The following is a 20229-nucleotide window of genomic DNA, read 5'->3' on the forward strand; positions in this document are numbered from 1 at the left end:
TTCTAAAAAAACTTCACATTTCTACTACATAGGTGACCCAATTTAATAATATATTCATAATTAAATTTGGTGAAGAATTCATTTAAAGAGGAAGAATCTGTGTTTCATGATATGACTATTATCATTTAGTATCTTACACTTTCCCACTTTACCTCATCACAACTTGTGTAATTCAATCAATGGTGTCCAGTTATTTTTTTTATTAATAAAAACTTATGTTTGATCTTAAATTTGGTGTAAGGTTGTCTATAGGGTAATCTGTCCAATCAAAGAGTCAAGAAAGCAGTGTTAAAGCAACACTATGTAACATTGGCTCATGGTTCCCCCATGTGATTGATAATAAGTGCAACTGTCTGTTACCAGTGTTGCAAATACTGTCACTGTATAAGCCTCTCCGTGGGCAGGGAAATACACTTGAATTTGTTGACTGAGCTGCTTTAACTGGTGAATGCAGAAACGGGCAGGGGTTGGGCAGGCTGTGTGTTCCTCCTCGAACACAAAACTTACAGAGTGTGATTGCAACCGCTAGGTTAAGAATGGTTTTACCACTGAAATCATTTTAGAGAAAAAAAACAACAACATAGTGTTGCTTTAAGAAGTGGTCAAGTGCATTGCATTGTGTTATATATTATTTCCAAAGAACCATTGTTTTAAATGTTTGACTTTAAGCACATAAAAAGGACAAAAGCAAAATCCATTTTTGTAGTTGTTAAATACACACATGCTTACAACAAAAATAAATTAAAACTTGCACAGAAAATAATGAATAGCATAGTTAAAACTTTGAAGTGGTATAAATGGCAACTTAAATATTATATATTAATAAATATAATATATAAATAAATAAGAGGATTCAGAAATGTAATGTTGATGTTTGCCTTGTAAAGCAAAACAAATATGCACTAGTAATAGTAATAGAATTCTCAATTTAGTTAAATGTGAATAAAAATGAACAATTACTGTCCTGCCATAGGTTCCGGTGTGTCCATATTTGGAGTGTCTCTGAGATGCGTTGGATTATGGGTAGGACGTCAGTTTCGGCGGCCATAACTGTTTTTCCAGCAGCGGAAGGAGAGAGAAAGTCATGAAGGGATTTAGAGGTTTTACTTATCTCTCTGTGAGTCCTCTTTCTCTCAGTCAGCACCGGCATCTTTAGTGTGCGTAAACGGCGTGTTTAAAATAAACCTCAATCTTTCACAGTCAGCAAGTGTCATTTAACTGCTGCAGGCTAGTGTTGCTAACGTTAGTGCCATTTGCATTAATGAGCCGGTGTTGTGTCGAAGTCTGTTCCTTCTATGTTCCCCCTATTTTTCCATTCAGTGTAGTGTTTTAATGGCGTTTTTATCACGTTATAGGTTTTATTATTTATATATTTAAAGTTTTAATGGCTACTGAGATGTATATGTGTGCATTTCTGTAATGTATCTGTATTGTTCTTAATGGTAAGTCAATTATTTTTACAGTATGAATCATTTTATATGTATAATATTTATTTAATTATGTATGCAAACAGTACATTTTTAAAACAACCAGTAAAGGGAAAAAAGAGAAAAAGACAGGCTATACTTTAAAAGAAATACCCTAATAGAAAACTGTCAAATGTATGAAATATTTATTAAATTGTATTATAAAATACATGATATTATGCCTTTTTAGTATAACCAATTCAAATCTTTAATCTTTCTAAATGTAACGTGATGAAAACGCTATAAAAGCACTACACTAAAGGGAAACATAGGGGGAACTGAGTTCGACACAACACCTGTATTTGACATACACCCGCGGTAAACTTCTAAACCTATAACTTAATTAAAACCTGGTCGTCTGTAAGAATTCTTCAGTTTCCTATTCTTAAACAGAATGTGTCTTGGTTTTCTTCCAGTTGTAGTATGTGAACGTCCTAGTGTTTATCTGTTGAAGGTCATGGCATAGTAATACTGTAGTTTCTGACCTCTTGAACAGGTGACATGTGTGATATCTAAGCTGTCTGTTAACTTGAACATGGGATCCTGGATGATGTTTAATTTTTTGCATGTTTTGTTTAATTGCATATCTACCCCACTTTCATTTATAGCTAATAATGACAAATCTGTGTAAATAACAGCAACTTTTTTGGCCCCTTTAAACTCCAAATGCTTAGAATTTAGAAATGTCACCAATATTAGTTAAAAGGTTTATTACGCTTGGAAATAAATCAGAGCTTTAAAAAATGGACATTGTGTCATGCATATACATTATTCTATCTCTACAATATTTAATGTATAATATTTCAAAATCCTCGTTGTAAGTTTAATCTTCATAAACCAATGTGAAGACCAATAATGTATGCAAATATATTATGTACATAATGTTCTTATCTACATAATAATCCAGATGTGATTAAGTGCAATGGTGTCTGCACATTTTTATTTATTTTTTTGCAAGAAAAACATTCTTAAAAATGTTATGTTTCTATGCTATGTTAGACCTAAAGCATACAGTATGTGCAACAGCACAGAAAGTAGAAAATACTGCAATGAAAATGACTGCACACCTTTTCTCAACAATCAACATCATTTAAAGTATCACTACATGTTTTGTTTTAGTTACGCTTTGAAGATGAATAGTAAGGGTGTCATGATTTAAATTTTAAATCGAAATTAAGTCACAACCTGGATATATGTATAGCCTCACAATATCGTCTGACGATAATAAAAGCACATTTTTAATAATAATAATAATATGTTTAATTTATATAGTGTCTTTCCAAAGCTCAAAGCTTTAAGGTGCAAAGTACTGAGTACTGACAGGAATGTTCATCTGACAGGAAGTTTCGTTTTATCAGGTATGTGCATGTACCACTGGTAGCATGACAAACATGGCAGGGCATCTGCAAAGGTCAGGTATTATATTTCATAAAAGTCTAGTCTAAAAATGGCATAGCATTTTTTTGTGCTTTCGAGAATCGAATCGAATCATGACCTTAGAATAGAAAATGTAATCGAATTCGAGGATTTGGAGAATCGTGAAAGTGATTTTGACAACCTCCAAACCCATAATATGATCCCCTTTGACACTTCACTGACAGTCAATGTTTTCCACAGAGACGATGTTATGCTGCCGCTAGGAGGAGCGAGTCACTGAGGGAACCTTTAGTTACCCGAAAGCCGGCGAGTACAGCCGCCTTCCCAACCCAGGATGTTCAGGTAGATGTTGCTGTTTGTTGATGTCCTTATATGAGACAAAAGTCATCACAGCACACACACACTCACACTTTTCATTAATATCATGTTTCTTGGCTGCTTTGTGGTTCAGGTGTCCAAGCTTCCCAGTGGTCTTCTCGTCGCTTCTCTGGAAAACTACTCCCCAGTTTCTAAAATCGGGGTGTTTGTGAAAGCAGGCAGTCGCTATGAGACTGTGGAAAACCTGGGTGTCACTCACGTGCTACGATTAGCAGCAAATCTGGTATGTACTGAGCATTTTTGTATATGTGTACATTTACATTTAAGCATTTTTATCCAAAGCGACTTACAAAGATTAGGAAACAATAAAAGCAATGTGTCATAGGGAATTTCACGCGGTAACGGAGTTACACTCCCACTAGATTTTTTTAGTGTCACTCAGCAATTAATGAACCAAAATTTTAAAACAATATGTCAGTTTGTATGTGTAACTCTGTTACAGAGCACTTTCTTTCTTTAAAATCATATTAAGGTTGTATTTCACCATACTTGTGTTACTATTTAAGTACATGTAGGCACATACAAACTGACATATTGTTCTTAAATTTTGGTTCATAGATGGCGAGTGACCTTGAAAAAACTTGTGATCTTCCCCAATAGTATAAAAGGTGCTTATAACAAGATACAAGTTTTCACAATTGCGAAACAATACTTGTTGAGAGAAAAACTTAGAAGAGATAGAAATGCGGTCAATATCTATGGCAAGTATTTTTGGAAGAGATGGGTTTTTAATTGTTTTTTGATGTTGCAAGAGATGTGGCCGAACAATAGGAAGGTCATTATAGAACCAAAGTTTTTAAGTATTTTAGAAGAATCAATCTACAAATCTCTATATTTATAGTAGTACAGGGATAAAAATAGTGCATTTAAACTTCCTGCATCTGATGCATTTTCAAACCGCTTACTCTTTAATTCAATCAGCATTCAGTATGTAAAGAAAGCCACTTATGAGTGTAATTGGGTGAATTTAGCAGAGGCGGACACTAAAGTATTTTTACATTCTACATAAAAGGTGCAGTGTGTAATTTTTAAAAGGATCTCTTGACAGAAATGCAAAATAATATACAAAACTATATTATCAGGGGTGTATAAAGACCTTTTTATAATGAACCTTTATGTTTTTATTACCTTAGAATGAGACGTTTTTATCTACATACACCGAGTGTCGCCATTTTGTGCAACCATGTTTCTACAGAAGCCCTTAATGGACAAACTTTTTTTACTAAGTTGTCTCCATCGATGACATGTTTTTCCAGTGGCGGCTACTGTAGCTCTTGTATGCGTTTCAAAAGCGATAGGTGAGCAGTGGACTGAGGCGTTGGTTGCAATTCCAACCTCACCACTAGATGCTGCTAAAATTTACACACTGCACCTTTAAAGTAAATTTTCAAGTATTCATACTTTATCAGTGTTTTTCTTTGGAAAACATACATTCCAAAGCATATTATCATAATGTTTACTCCACTACATTTCATAATTTCAAGTTTTTGGTTTATATTAATATTTAAGTACATTAAACATCTGGTAATTTTTTTTACTTTTACTTAACTAAAAAGTACACAATTTTTATGTAATTAGGTATTTAATAATTCAATGCTTTTTAGGGTGCGTTCACACGACAAAATTTCGGGAGTAACAACCGTATTTACTTACAGGTGTGAGTCTGGAAGTGTCCTTTTCAGACACAAATAGAATACTGCCTGTATGAACGAGCAACCGACCTCAAACCCGTATGCTAGTTACACGCGGCGCCTGTAACCATAGTGACGGACGAAAATATTTTTAAAAAAGTATTATTTATGCAATAGGCAAAACTTTATTTATGTAATTAACAAAAACAGCTGGCTGGTTTAACGCTTACCATTGTGCAGAGAAAAATAAACAAGGGTGGTTCCTTATTAAAGTTTTAATTTCCAAAATGAATGAACATAAAATCAGTTTCAGCAACTGCACGTTTTACCAAAGCAGATATATCCAATACAAAAGTAATCATAATGACTTGTGAAGCAAATCGATCCGTTTTTGCAAGAAATTGAACTTTATTTAAAGGATTAACGCAGCCAAATAGGAAGTGCGCTTACGCTCCAGCTCTGTAGGTGGCGCAGAGAGTAAGGTTTACCAACCGCAGGCAAAACCAGTCTCTTAGCGCCACCTAGAGAGTGGGAGTGTAAAAAGTGCACTTTATATGTTGCCACAGTTCTGTATGGACGCTAATAATGTTGTAAATAACGTTCAATATCCTGCAAAAAACGACCGATTTGCTCCACAAGCAGCAAAAAAGTCACCAGGAGTAATGGAGATTACTTTTGTATTGGATATATCTGCTTTTTGACCTCTCAAAGTGACAAATCTTTTGCCTTGTATTATATGAATCACAGATGGGTTTTTTTTATATCTTCTTTATTGCTTCACTGAAGATAAAAGGTGAGTAAATAAACAGATAATTTTTATATCCCTTTTATTATACACTTAACATTATATTAATCGTCCACTTTTAAGGTTTAAACTTTATATATCTCACTTATTGGGCTGCACGCAATTTTATGCGTAATGTAATATGTTCTGCGACGTCTATGAAGGTAATATAATATCACATTAACCTTACGGAGCAATTCTGCTGCGTAGTTTGCAGTCATTTTCATGCACTGTAACGTTATCTTAACACAAGAGCAACGAATGAAGTGACACACAACTGTCACGTTGTGCGATTCCATTCACACGGCACAGTTTCTCTGTAAATACGGTTGTGAAACCCGAAAAGTTACGGGTGTGAAGTCGGTTATAGAATGTGGTTGTCAAACCCGTAAATAACCGAACTGCGTGTGAACGGAACCGTCTTAAGGACTCAAATATGGGTTTGTATTATGGTACCGTGTGAACGCATCCTTAGAGTGTAGTGAAATTTTTTTTAGTAAAGTCAATTTTTTCCCAATATAAAGCACTGATGCTTGGAAAATGTTACTAAAATACTCAAGTCGTGTCCACCTCTGAAATTTAGACACAAATGTAAAGTTTACTGTGCTTTGTGAATTGTGTTAGTCATACCCCAAATGAAAAACTGCTTGAAATACTACTGTATTTATTGTTTATTTCAGGCTGCAAAATAACAGATTCAAATCAGGCTCGGATGTGCCAAAAAAGCGTAAATTCAAACACTATGTGTAATATATGAATGAATATGTGCTGTTTGTTTCAGACCACTAAAGGTGCATCTGCCTTCAAAATTTGTCGAGGTCTGGAGGCTGTGGGTGCCAGTCTGAGGTCAGTTAAATATATTTTACAAGACTCCTAAACACTTTCAAGTAGACATATACCAGTACGTATTTTACTGTCATGTTTACCTTGTGTTTCAGTGTGACATCATCGAGAGAACACATGATTTATTCTCTGGACTGTTTAAGAGATGATTTGTGAGTGTGTATATATATATATTTATAAAACCTGTCAAATGTCCACCAGAGCAATTTTGTGGTATAAGCGGAATAATTGATGATGGGCCATTATTCAAAAATAATGCACACCCAAGGTGGTAATGCGGCACAATGCAAAGCGGACCAGAGTCAATTATTCGCTTATACAACGGTTACCACAAACATTGCTCTGGTGGTTAATTAAGACCCGTGGAACATGTCTCAACCAATCAGAATAAAACATTTGTTTAAATATTTAAATGTCTGCTGATATTCAGCATAATTAATATTGAAAGGTGTTATGTCATGCACTCACCTTTTCTGTATCATTCGGGGGCAGTGACACTGTCATAGAGTACCTGGTGAATGTGACCAGTGCTCCTGACTTTAGGCCTTGGGAGCTGTCTGACCTCTCCCCTAGAATCAAGATAGACAGGGCTGTAGCAGAGCAGAGCCCACAGACAGGTACAACACACCTTACATAAGCGTATGATAGCAAATAACTAGATAGCAGTGTGATGCTGATTAAATGTTGTCTTACATAGGTGTTCTTGAAAAGCTGCATGAAGCTGCATATAAGAACGCTCTGTCAAACTCACTCTACTGCCCAGACCACATGATGGGCAAAATTGGTGTTGATCATGTGAGTGAATGAGAGCTAGACCATGTCTGAATGTTTTTGTGGGTAACATGATGTGAGACATAAATCAAGGCGCATACAGACACACTCTCTCTGCTCTAAAATTGTAGCTGCAGCAGTTCTTCGAAAATCATTACACCGGTGCACGCATGGCTCTTGTCGGATTAGGTAAGTCTGTGTCATTAATGCATTTATCATGCGCTGTAGCATTTTGTGTTTGTACATAAAAAGGGTTAGAAACTGTGACATTAAATTTCACAGATTTCCAATGTGGGTGGAGCAAATACGGTGCAAATATCACTTAATATAATAGTCCGACTACAACCTTATAGTATCTTTACTATTTTTTTCTTGCTCATTAGTCATTACATTTTATTTATGTTTAAATGTTATTATTGCAAAATTTGTTGTGCATGTAACAGCTTAAATGTTTTAGAATTTTTATTAGCTTAATACCTGTCATATTTCATGGTATTTAGCTAGATGTATTACACAATGTGCATACTTTTTTAGTAGGCTATTAGCATGGCCAATTTACTAATTTAATGTTTTCTTAAAGCTGTAAACTGTAACATTTAAAAATGTATTGTATTAATGCTATCATAAAGTCAATAATTTCTTTTACATTTTATTCTAATTTAAAAGTGTCAGTATTGGTAAAATCTGAATGGGAAACAGAACTGTTAAACTGTATTTCCATTTACATCTGTTGTCTTACAGTAACTGTGTGGTTAAAATTTGTCCTCAGTTTCCTCTGATTAAAACAACAACTCTTAAAGGAGCAGTGTGTACATTTTAGAAGGATCTTTTGACAGAAATGGAAAATAATATACAAAACGATTTTATCAGGGGTGTAAAAAGACCTTTTATAATGAACCGTTATGTGTTTATTACCTTAGAACGAGACTTTTTTATCTACATACACCGAGGGTCCCCTTACATGGAAGTTGACATTTTGTGCTGCCATTTTTCTACAGAAGCCCTTAACGGACAAATGTTTTTACCAAGTTGTCTCCGACGATGATATGTTTGTCCGGTGGCGGCTACCGTAGCTTCTCTGTGTTTCAAAAGCAAGGGGTGAGCGGTGGACTAATGCTGCATTTACACCAACCGCGGTAGAGGCGTGAAGAGCGAGTGATTTCAATTTGCTTTTTGTGGATTTTGCGGTTCACGCGAATTTGCGGCTGATGCCCGAGTTGAAACATTTGAACTTTGGCGGAATGTGGTGGCAGCCCCGCTCGGAGTCACAACGCTTGATATTGTCCATAAGCAGTCACCCGGAGCTATACGAAACAAGTTCTTATTTCTATAGGAGACAGGAATAAAAAGGACGTCGCTTGGAAGAGTGTCAGTGAGGACATCGGGCAACCTGGTAAGCTGTAATACACATTTCACTTTTGAGTCACGTGACGTTTATCGACCCGCGCTGTTTATTTTCCCCTATAGTAAGGTTACCACATACAAACCGGTAACTCTCTCGATAAATGCACAATCAACATCAGTCATCTTGCAAACAGACAACCGCATAGCACTTGCCCCTCCCACAAGAAGCGGAGTTTGCCTCTGACGCGCGTCAAATGCTTGCTTTTTCCGCGCGTCTACTCCGCTCTACATGCACGAATGCATTCAAAGTGTTCAAGCAGCAAACTAGGCGCGGTAGACGCGATTTTGACGCCCAAAACGCGATTGGTGTAAACTCAGCATAAGCCATTTGTTGCAATTCGCAACCTCACCACTAGATGCCGCTAAAATTTACACACTGCACCTTTTAGTTAATAAAGTAGAGTTGTGTGATTATGGAGATAGGGCTATCACAATTATGAAATTTGGCTGACGGTTAATGGGCTTTATGCCCAGCTGCACTACTTCCTAAGCACCTTGTTTCCTGTCTGCCATTGTTGGACGGATTGATTGGTTCAGGTGTGTCTGATTATTGTTGTTGTGACTACTGAGGTCAGGCACACCTGGATTAATCAGTTTGTTTGTGACTACTGAGGTCAGGGACACCTGGATTGGTCAGTTTGTCCAGTAATGGCGGACAGGAAACAAGGAGCTGGCTGGGGTTCGGGATGTATTGCAGCTGGGCATAAAGCCTATTGTCTAATAAATTATGATGATTAACTGTCTGTTTTAGGACTTTGACGATTATGACAATTCATTGCAGAAAGAAATAAATTCCTCACAGATCCTTTCCTAAATTTGGAATTATGTATGTTTACCTGACAGTTTATACTACTTATCAAAGTTTTGCAGCATTTCTTTAAATGCTGTTTTTTCTAATCTACTGTATTGAATAGTTTTGCAATGTATTGCGTTAAAGGTGTCGCACACTGGCCGCGCTGCACCGTTCTAAAAAAATTGAAAATTGACCGGTGTGCGACCCCCTTTACACTGTCAGTAAGGAGCTCCATCTAATACTGTCTCATTTATACATGCATTGCAGCTCCCCCTTGTGTTTTTTAAAGAGATGTGCAATCATTACGGTGATCTGAAATCATCGCAATGAGGTCAAACAATCGTGATGAGAAGATTATGTAATCATTGTGATAGCCCTATATGGAGATGATGTGATGCATTGGTATGTGAATCTGTTTGTTTGTGAAGGGGTCAGTCATGATGCACTAAAGCAGGTTGGAGAGCAGTACTTAAGTGTCCGTAAGGGAGCTGGTGCACCAGCAGTTAAAGCTGTTTACCGCGGTGGTGAGTACACCAGTACCATGACATGTATGTTAGGTTTGGGTGTAATAAAAATTATTTGTGCAAGGAAGGATTTTTGTTTTCAGAAAATGAAACTATGTTTTTTTTAAACCGAAGACCTGTTCAATTATTTTAAAGAAAAGCCATGACAAGCTGTGGGTTATAGGGATGGAACGATACTTCACCGTACGATACTTCGCGATACAAAAAAGCTGTGATGTTGCATCGTGCATGAAGGGGATATTTATACGATGACGTCAACACGTGATCTACTCTGCGCCAGCGTCACCACAGTCACACAGACATCGCTTGAATCACCCGCAGCTTGAACTGAAGGTCAGCAACATGACTTCGGTAGAAACAGAAATTGATATAGATAATGCCCGTCATCTTTTAAGTCCAACGTCTGGCAGCATTTTGTTTTCATATCACTCGACGGGAATCGTACACGCACCAAAACATGTCGAGACGCGCTTCTGTCCGTTTAGCTGCGCGCAGCCGCTTACGAAAACATAACAAAACTATAGTAAGTTTCTAAATAATAATGATAATCTTATTTTGACTCAATCACTATTGGCTCCTGTAGATGGACATCAGAAATGTTTGGTGCAAAGCAGGGAAAGGGAAGCAGAAAGGAGAGATGATGAGTTTTAAGTAGTTTAATTCTCACCCATTCAGGTCTTAAACATTAGAGGAAAAATCTCAAGTAAACCTCTGCCAATAGAATTGCATTGTTGCTGAAAAAAATCAACACATGTATGTGTTATACTATTCTGTATTTTCAGATATGAAATTAATATTTAGTGCAGGGGTGTCCAGACTTCTTTGTGTGGTGATCTACTTTCAAAATGATAAAGCCGACAAGATCTACCTGCTAAAAAACACAGTTAAATTTTTTAATGACAATTTAAAAGCGTATTAGGACTATACTGCATATCTCTACATTGAATTTATTAGGCTACTCCATTCCTTTTGAGGAGTTAAAAAAGTCCTTGAGTACATGTCAAGTACTGCTTAAAATAGCGGAGATGCAGTTTAGTGAAACAAACTAGAAAAAGACAACAGTATCAGAAGCGTATCTCTCTCTCTCTCTCTCTAAGATTTATAAAAAGACATTTGCTAATCACACTAAAAGCTCTTGAAACGCTTGGAAACGCAAGGCGCGACGCACTGCCTTAAAAAAAAAGAGCAGTGCGACGCGCTTTTTATATTGCTAGGTAACCACCGAGTCAGCTGTCTTGTCAATCAAATATTGAAGGGTGAGCGCTCTTTTGCTGTTAACTGTCATATTAGCAGAAACTTTAAAAAGAGGGCGCTTGCTCTGACCTTGTTTGAGGATGAGAGGTGCACAAACACGGGAGAGAGTGAGCGAGTGGAGTCCGGTTCTTCAAAGCAACTGTAAACTTCCCTTACCACGACGTCGGGCGCTTCTCCGCTCTCAGCGTTCCTTCAAAGGCGCGTGCTGCGGCCGGCGGCAAAAACTGCAAGGCGCTCGGCGCGCAAAAACAGCGCGCAAATGCTCCCTGCCCATAGAATATCATTCAAAAAAGCGCCTGCAACTGCCATAAACGCTTTTGGTGTGATTGGCCCCTCTCATAATGCTTATTTCGCGCTCTGCTTTCCGATGCTCATGGAGCATAATACAGTTAACTTATGTGCGATCTACCGGCTGGTCGATCGCAATCGACGTATTGGACACCCCTGATTTAGTGTATAGCTGTAAGCAGGGCAGGACTTACCAGGGTGGAGGCCCCTGGGCTTGAATAAATTTTGGGCCCTACACTCTCAGAATAAAAGGTACAAAAGCTGTCACTGTGACGGTACCCTTTAAATGGGTCCTAATATTTACAATTTAGGTACAGATATAGGTATATTTGTACCCATTATATGCACTCTTTAGGTACAAAGGTGTAAATTATCTTCTGAGAGTGCACATACAGTAAACAACCTAAAATAAAAATACATTATAGAACTATATTTTAGGGAAGTTTCCCGACAGGGTTTAGATTAATCCAGCACTAGGCCTATTTCTAGGTTATATTAGGGCATTCAAGTAGTTTTTACCAACAAACCTTACAAAAAACATTACTGGTGTGCGTCTTGAGACAAAACAATGGCAATGATATATGTTAAGATATATCAGTGCAAGATGTGTTTAAATTAAGACAGATCAAACATGCATTTTAGTCTTGGACTAGGATAAGACCTGACTAGGAAACTGCCCCTATATCTCTCTAGCAGAACATAAGCCCAGTCTAAAATTAAATCATTTTTAGGGATGTCACAAATCCAAATTAATCATGCACATTAAAAAATACCCCATAACAACATTTAAAATCATTGTGTTAGACTTAGCTTAAGAAAAGAAAAATTAGTCTTGATAAACATTCACCTTATTACACACCATATAATGTTATAAACATAATCCACAAGTGTATTTTTTGCAAATAGCGTACAAGGGGTGCAGTGTTTAAGAATGAAAAAGAAAAGATTTTAGGATGTTATTTAATAATTATGACAAGACCGTCATGTAATATTAGACACCAAAAACCAAAGTGGAGAAGATGATCAATCATTAATTTTTGGTCTGATATGAACGTAATACATTAAAACCTTGAACGTAGATATAAAAATGAACACTTTTCAGAAGTTTAAACTGTGATTCTGTTAAGCACAAGCAAACATGCTGAAAGAGAAACTACAGGTAGGCTAGCTAGTGGATTATATCAAAAACCATCAGGACATCAACATGGCCATAATTTAGTGCATCCTCACCTCCAGATGAAGTAATAAACTGGACTGATGATTTAAATGTTGACATAGTCATATGTGCGTTGTTAACTCTCCGGATTTTGTTATGTTTCGTAGCTATGCTCCACTCGTTCACTTCTCCACAGAAACTGTTTGGTTACAGTGTCATGTGAGCTGCAGACTGCGAGCAGATTGGATTTCATTTGGCGCTAGGCAGACCGCTTGGTGATGTCAAAGTACCGCAAGAGCGATTAGAAAGCAGACTTCCCCGTGTGATTTCTCGAATCGCTCTCGCGGTACTCCGATGTCATTCTTCTGGCTATTGTTGAACCACATGAATACACCCGTCTGCTTTCCAGTCACTTTTGCGCAGTGATAATTTGATTTCATATGATGATCGGATCACGCAGTGTCGCATGAAGTCAAATGCACCAAATACCAAATAGCCGACTGTACTGTATATGAGGTTCAACCCGCCAAAGTAGCAAGTGGAGCATGCGAATGGTGAGTGATTCAGATGTCAATTTATGACTGAAAGTGTCAAAGGTTTGTCACACACTGTTAAGTATTTTCACGCTTTTTTAAATGGGTATACGGAAATCCTTGACCATTCCAGTGGGTATACTGCGTATACCGGCGTATCACGTTAGATTACAAAAAAAAAACAAGAAAAAACAGAGTTACAAGACCATAGCTTACTCTAGTAATCTTTTTCATGCTGAGCGCTTCATTTTCGCGTTGCTCTTTCTCGTTATATGTAAAGCTCATTCATGACTCCCATTTCGCGTATTCGCTATTAGCATCTATGGGTTTCAAAAGCAGTAAACTCTGTGCGTCATATTCAGCACCAAGATGACTGACATATATATATATTAACGAATTAAATGCAGCACCAAACAATTTCTCACCAACCAATAGGCTGTAAAATAAAAAATGAAAACGACTGAACAAATCAAACGAACGCAAGCAAGCACGGAGGCCCCTATTGGCCGGGGCCCCTGGGCTCAAGCCCAATCAAGCCCAATGGTAAGTCCGGCCATGGCTGTAGGACACATTTGGCAGTAACTATGACTGAGATTATTTTAGTATAGCAGTCATAAAATGAATGGTTTCTTAAAATAGTGCTATTGTTAAAATATTCTTGTAAAAAACGTTATTAATTATTCTTGTTATATTTGTATAATGTAAAATGCAAATGTGCAAGAAAATATGTTCATTTCCAAACCTTTTATGACATTTATGCCTCCAAACATGTTAACAATGTTCATGTTAAGTATAATGAACATGATACTTAAATATTTTTAAATACATGTAGGAATAGTGTGTTAACCAAAGGACATTGTATAGAAGTCTTAGGCTTTTAAAAAAAATGAGGGGGCCTGTGCCCTAATAGAGCTTTATATCTAACAACACCCTGCTAAGTCCCTTAATTCTAATTTTATGTAAAATTTCCCTTTTTTCAGTGACCTGCAGTACAGAAGGTTCAGTTAAGCCTTAAAATGATAAAATTATTTATTAAGTTTTATGTAAAAAAAGTTACTGAAATTGTAAAAAAACCCCGTGATGTGTATCGTATCGCGAACCAAGCATCGAGATACAGATCGAACCGTGAGCTTAGTGTATCGTTACACCCTTAGTGGGTTACAATAATTTTACACAGAATGGCTAATATGGCTAATGGCAAAAAATATATATATTTTATTACTTGTTTTGGGGTGGATTTTGAGCTGGATATATATTTTTGGAAACAAGATCATTAAGTATTCATTGAAATATTGAAGTGATGTGGTTTTTGCGCAGGTGAGCTCCGGGCGGAGTGTGGTGGAGCTCTGGTGCATGCGTTGGTGACTTGTGAGGGAGCAGTAACAGGCTCTGCAGAGGCAAACGCCTTCAGTGTGCTACAGAGGCTTCTGGGAGCTGGACCGCATGTTAAGAGAGGATCCAACATGACCAGCAGACTTAGCCAAGGCATTGCCAAGGCCACCACACAGCCATTTGATGTGAGTGTTACGTGTGGTCACCCTTGAGGTACAGAAGTATTGATTAGACTTCATCTCGGTTTTGATGGTTTGAATTAATGTTCTTTACAGGCCACAGCTTTTAATGCCACTTACTCTGACTCAGGGCTGTTTGGACTGTATACTATCTCACAAGCACACTCTGCCAGAGAGGTGAGTGTCATGTGACCGGGACGTACACCACCATCAGTCTGTCTTATTTACTCATGTCGGTTCAAAATTGCATACATTAGCATTAGAAAATAAAAATGATTTTATTTTCACTCTGCGTGACGTAAAATGATTTTGGTCTTTGTTTTTATACTTTTGTTATTTTTGATTTCTGTAATTCGCTTTAAAGGTAGATTGTGGAGGGTTTCAAGATCAATTACTTTGAAAAATTGTCAATTCGCTCACCCTTACTCATGGTAAAGATCGACAGAATGTGTTTCATGCAAATAATCATACAGGTTTGGAATGACATGACTCATCAATAGATAATGGGAATGTTTATTCCGGCTGAAAGCAAATGAGTGACTGACGTGTATTGATCTCTATGCAGGTGATCAGTGCAGCCATGACAGAGGTGAAAGCTATAGCTGAAGGAAGACTTACTGCAGATGACCTCACCAGAGCAAAGTAAGCATGTACTCGCACTTGGTGCAGTTGCCTCAAACTGTGCATGAGCCAGTTGTTTTCCCTCCCCACATCCCCGCAGGCCTGCACCTACACTACACTATATGTGACCCTGGACCACAAAACCAGTCTTAGGGCGCACTCACACTATCACACATATTAATCACGCCGTTTCAAAAGAAAATATGTCAATTACGTGACCACTAGGGGTGTAACGATACACTAAGCTCATGGTTCTGTCTGTATCTCGATGCTGGGTTCACGGTTCGATACACATCACAGTATTTTGAGCAAATTAAAAAAATGAAACTGAAATTCAAAAAATAGATTTACTTTCATAATATTAACAATTTCAGTAACTTTTTTGTTCTACATACAAATTATTTAAGAATTGTAACATTGTGAGAATTGTAACATTGTGAAATTGTGCAAAACTAAAGCATCCACTGAGAGGAATTTCAAAACCATTTAATTTGTCATTTCAAACTGGTCAATTTCCAACAAAAATGAAAACAGCAAAAGTAATACCTCTGTACAAATCTGGAGACAAATACCACTTCACAAATTATAGGCCTGTTTCTTTATTGCCATAATGCTCTAAAATTTTAGAAAAACTATTCAATGACAGATTGGATAAATTCATTGATAAATACCAATTACTCACTGACAGTCAATATTGATTCAGAAAAAGTAGGTCAACATCACTAGCTTTAACTGAACTTATTGAAGAAATTACTAATTCTACAGACAAAAAGAAATATGGAGTTGAGGTATTCATTGATTTGAAAAAAGCCTTTGATACCATTAATCATGAAATATTAATCAATAAACTGGAAAGGCTCGGGATTGGGGGATAGTTTTGAATTGGTTAAGCAGCTATTTAAAAGACAGGAAACAATTTTTGAAGTTGGGAGATTATGCATCTGATTGTTTGGATATAAAGTGTGGTGTCCCCCAAGGGTCAGTATTAGGACCAAAATTATTTATTCTCTGCAGCAGGCACTTATTTTGACAAGACACGTGATGCAGTAATACTTTAATAAGTACACTTTATATATTTATATATTTTAATACATTTTATTTTTACTTAAATATATATGAAGAGTTTGTTCCAAAATGCAATAAATCCATTTGGACAAATTTTGGTAAAAACGTGTTATCTTTACCAAGAAAGTGACAAGATGAAAACCACTATTTTCTGTTACAAACTTTCACAAAGCATCTTTAGGTTATTAAAACATAAAAAAATTCAAATCCATAACTTGATTTTCAAAGATTTATTATTAATTATTTTTTCCACAAAATGCAATAAATCCATGACAAGTTTTTTTTTCCCAAAATGCTATAAATCTATTGACTCAATATATAAATGTGCATTCATCTTTGCCATGTTATATTCATTTAGTTGAACAGTGGTATACACTGATTAAAAAAAATAAACAATCAATGCCATTAACCAAAACACTTACTTTGTCATAGTCATCGCTGCGGTTATACTTGGGACATCGTCGCTTAACATTTTTCACAGCGTTCAGCTGTAAAATGTTTTGGTCCTGCTCGATTTTCTTTGACTTTGAGTAAAATTATGGAATGTTTTTGATAAGATGCCATGGGGTCAATGTGTTAGCACGAGAGAAGATAAATGCTGTCGGGAGAACAAGCAACCGTCTCCCAAGTGCCTCTTGCATAAAGTATTAGATGTTGATGGCTTCCGTTTCTTTTCCATCACAGAAAACCACTACACGTTTATCAATGCCATTAAAGTATTATTTTGTTTTTGTTTGTTTGTTGATCACAAAGTACAAGATTAGGAAAACTAGGATTGCGTGTACTCAATGAGCCGTTTGATTGTTTACATTGCGTGGAATGGTGCTCTGTAATTTGTGGAGCGGATTTATTGAAATCTGCAGAAAATGAGGAGTGGCGTTTATTGCGTTATGGGAAAAAGGCAGAAAAGATGACAGAATAACACGGCGGATATTGGATTTTGCGTAAAATTACGAATTTACTTTTAAATACTGACCTGATATAATACTGATTTTGGCAGTAACAATTTTTTTTAATGGCGTTTATCGCGATTTGGAACCAAACTCTTCATATGTTACACTGAATGACATTTTGTCAAAAAGGAAGAAAGTGTGCTGGTATTGTTTCTGGAATAAACAGGCACTGATGAATGATGGAAAGGGTCTGTTGGGTAATGAAAGTGTTGATATTGTGTGTTTTAGGAACCAGTTGCAGGCTGATTATCTCATGTCTTTGGAGAATTCTGAGAGTTGGTTGGAGGAACTGGGGGTTCAGGTTCTGAGCAGTGGATCTTACAGCTCACCGCAGTCTGTGACGCAAAGCATTGACTCTGTGACCTCCAGTGACGTTGTTAAAGTAAGCAACATAATTTTTTTGACAGCGGTCATATCATAAAGGAATATTGGTTCTTGATAAAGAAAATGTACTGTAACACTTGTCCAAACTTTTTTAAACTAAGCTCCAAACCTTTTTCTGGTCTAATATTATAAAGTTCAGAACATTGATTATATTTATGGATAATTACAGTTTAATTTGTGAGCTGTACTTGGTGCTTAAAAGCTTGGCTAAACTTGTTAATGTAATTGTAACGAAGATTTTGGTTCAGGTTGGAGGGAGGTTGAAACTGGCAAATGCTTAACTTTTAATGACTAAAATAAACCACACTACTAGTTAAATCTTGTGAAACCTGTAATTAACGTGTCTGGGTCATATTGCATCCCCAGATCAAAAGAAATAAGAAATTATATTTTGCTTTCAAACAATTTTTGTATTGTGATAAATTTTTGTTATGACAATTAAATACATTTGCTCCCAAATTCGCATAACTGTACTAAGCGCTAAATGCCCTCCAGTGTTTTTGTCATATAATTAAACAAACCCCATGCTGTATGGGCAGATATATTTTTGATCCCAAAACAAGAAAATATTCTTGATTAATGCTGCATTTACACCAGCCACGGTAGAGGCGTCGAGCACGAGTGATGTCAATGTGAAGACGCTTTGACGCGCGTCTGGAGGTCTCGCGGCGCGTCTAGTTCGCGGGAATGGTGCGAATTGAGCCTCTGACGCAGTATGCGTGAATGGTGCTTTTTGTGCATTTTGCGTTTGACGCGAATTTGCGGCTGACGCTCGAGTTGAAAAATTTGAACTTTGGCGGATTTTCGCGACGCGTTAACCAATCAGGAGCCTGCTTGCTGCTGTGGCGGAATGAGTCACTCATTCAACATGAAGGAACGCTTGTTATTGTCCATAAGCAGTCACCCGGAGCTATACGACACAAGTTATTATTTCTATAGAGACAGGAATAAAAAGGACCTCGCTTGGAAGAGTGTCACATTTCACTTTTGAGTCACGTGACATTTATTTTCCCCCTATAGTAAGGTGACCAAATACAAACCGGTAACTCTCTCGATAAATGTAACATCAGACATCTTGCAAACAGGCAACTGCATAAGGAGCGGATTTTGCCTCTGACGCACGTCAAATGCTTGCTTTTTTGCAGTCTTGCATTCAAACTGTTCAAGCGGCAAACTAGACGCGGTAGGCACGATTTTGACGCCTCAGCATTAGGATATCAAAATAGTATAGTCAGTTAAATTAGCCCAAAACTTTTGAAGCCTTCACTCTATTATTGCAAGTAATATTCATTGGAATAAATGATTGAAACAAGTAAAAGTTTTATTATTGTGTCTTTAGCTGCCAAGCTGTTGTAACTTGTTCCATTTGTATAGGTTATGTAATTAGAGGTGTGCCTTTTAACACATTTGAAAATGGCTCATCCAATCAACATTTAAATTGGGGTTTATGTGTTATAAATATAATTAAGGTAGTTTTGCTAATAGCACTGCTTACACTGTAATTAACCCAGTAAAACCACAAAACTGATCAATGACATTTATCAAAACCACCCTTATATTTTCTACAGGCTGCGAAGAAGTTTGTTGAAAGCAAGAAGACGATGTCATGTTGTGGACACCTGGCAAACACACCATTTGCTGATGAATTGTGAAAAAAGGTCCTGGTCTAAAATCAACTATGTTCACTTTACTGAGGTGGTTAAACCTGATTGCTGTACAAAAGTTTTTAATCACTTCATCACAAAATCTGTTCTTTAGTAATACTTTACTGAAAATAATAGTGTAACTTTTGTCCATGTCACTGTATTTTATGTATGTTCATTAAAACAACTGATCAATGAAATGTATTTCTTGTCTGCCCTATTATTCACTTTTTTTAATTTGTACATCAATTTATACAACTATAAAGGACAGTCAACCTGCCCAGCCAGGCAGTCAATTACAAAAGCGGTGGGAATCCTAATAATTTGATCACATATACCATACATATTCATTAGGATTAAATAAAATGAAATGCAGCAATTAAAACGGAAATTTGTGAAATCATTCATTACCACTGACCACAGATTTGCTCCCCATCATGTTGGAAATCGGCACGGCTTATACCATGTCAAAACATGGCAACTCACGTGTTATTTATTTGAGAAATGGGTTTCCAGTCATAAATATGACTTTGTTGGATTGTTCATGTGCTTGGAACTTGTAATTATGATTTTTGACTCCACTTGAAGGCAAATTTATTTGTAATTAAATGTACGTTTTAAGTGTAAAATAGTTTATAGAAAATAATATTGGAAATGTATGGATGTCCTGGACAATGAGGTTGTGTATTCGAAACAAAAAATGTTAATTAATAAAAAAAAATTAAAATGACCTTCCCTTATTACTTAACATATAAGCTTAAATTAATCAGCTGCAACAAAAATGTGAATTTTGTTAAAAAAAACGTTTTTTGTATCAGATAATGTCCAGGATAATTTTAAAGATTGGTTT

At 36.6% G+C, this 20229-nt stretch overlaps 1 protein-coding gene across 1 annotated transcript; it reads left to right on the forward strand.

Moving 5' to 3' along the window:
- Window positions 1-965: 965 nt before the first annotated feature.
- Window positions 966-19583, forward strand: uqcrc2a (ubiquinol-cytochrome c reductase core protein 2a). The gene is made up of 14 exons (XM_055184186.2): window positions 966-1117; window positions 3084-3185; window positions 3295-3444; window positions 6418-6482; window positions 6575-6631; window positions 6972-7096; window positions 7177-7274; window positions 7382-7439; window positions 9876-9971; window positions 14520-14719; window positions 14810-14890; window positions 15279-15355; window positions 17581-17734; window positions 19305-19583. Exons 1-14 carry the CDS (start codon window positions 1085-1087, stop codon window positions 19386-19388), a joined length of 1380 nt encoding a protein of 459 aa, XP_055040161.2. The 5' UTR covers window positions 966-1084; the 3' UTR covers window positions 19389-19583.
- The last annotated feature ends 646 nt before the right edge of the window (window positions 19584-20229 follow it).

This window comes from Misgurnus anguillicaudatus, chromosome 19 (assembly GCF_027580225.2).
Source record: "Misgurnus anguillicaudatus chromosome 19, ASM2758022v2, whole genome shotgun sequence".
NCBI classification, from domain to species: domain Eukaryota; kingdom Metazoa; phylum Chordata; class Actinopteri; order Cypriniformes; family Cobitidae; genus Misgurnus; species Misgurnus anguillicaudatus.

Excerpts from the sequence above, each read along its gene's own strand:
- uqcrc2a (XM_055184186.2), top strand. The coding sequence starts at position 1,085 with ATGAAGGGATTTAGAGGTTTTACTTATCTCTCT. Across the intron at positions 3,186-3,294 it reads TCCCAACCCAGGATGTTCAG|GTGTCCAAGCTTCCCAGTGG; the intron begins GTAGATGTTGCT and ends TTTGTGGTTCAG. Across the intron at positions 17,735-19,304 it reads CCTCCAGTGACGTTGTTAAA|GCTGCGAAGAAGTTTGTTGA; the intron begins GTAAGCAACATA and ends TATTTTCTACAG.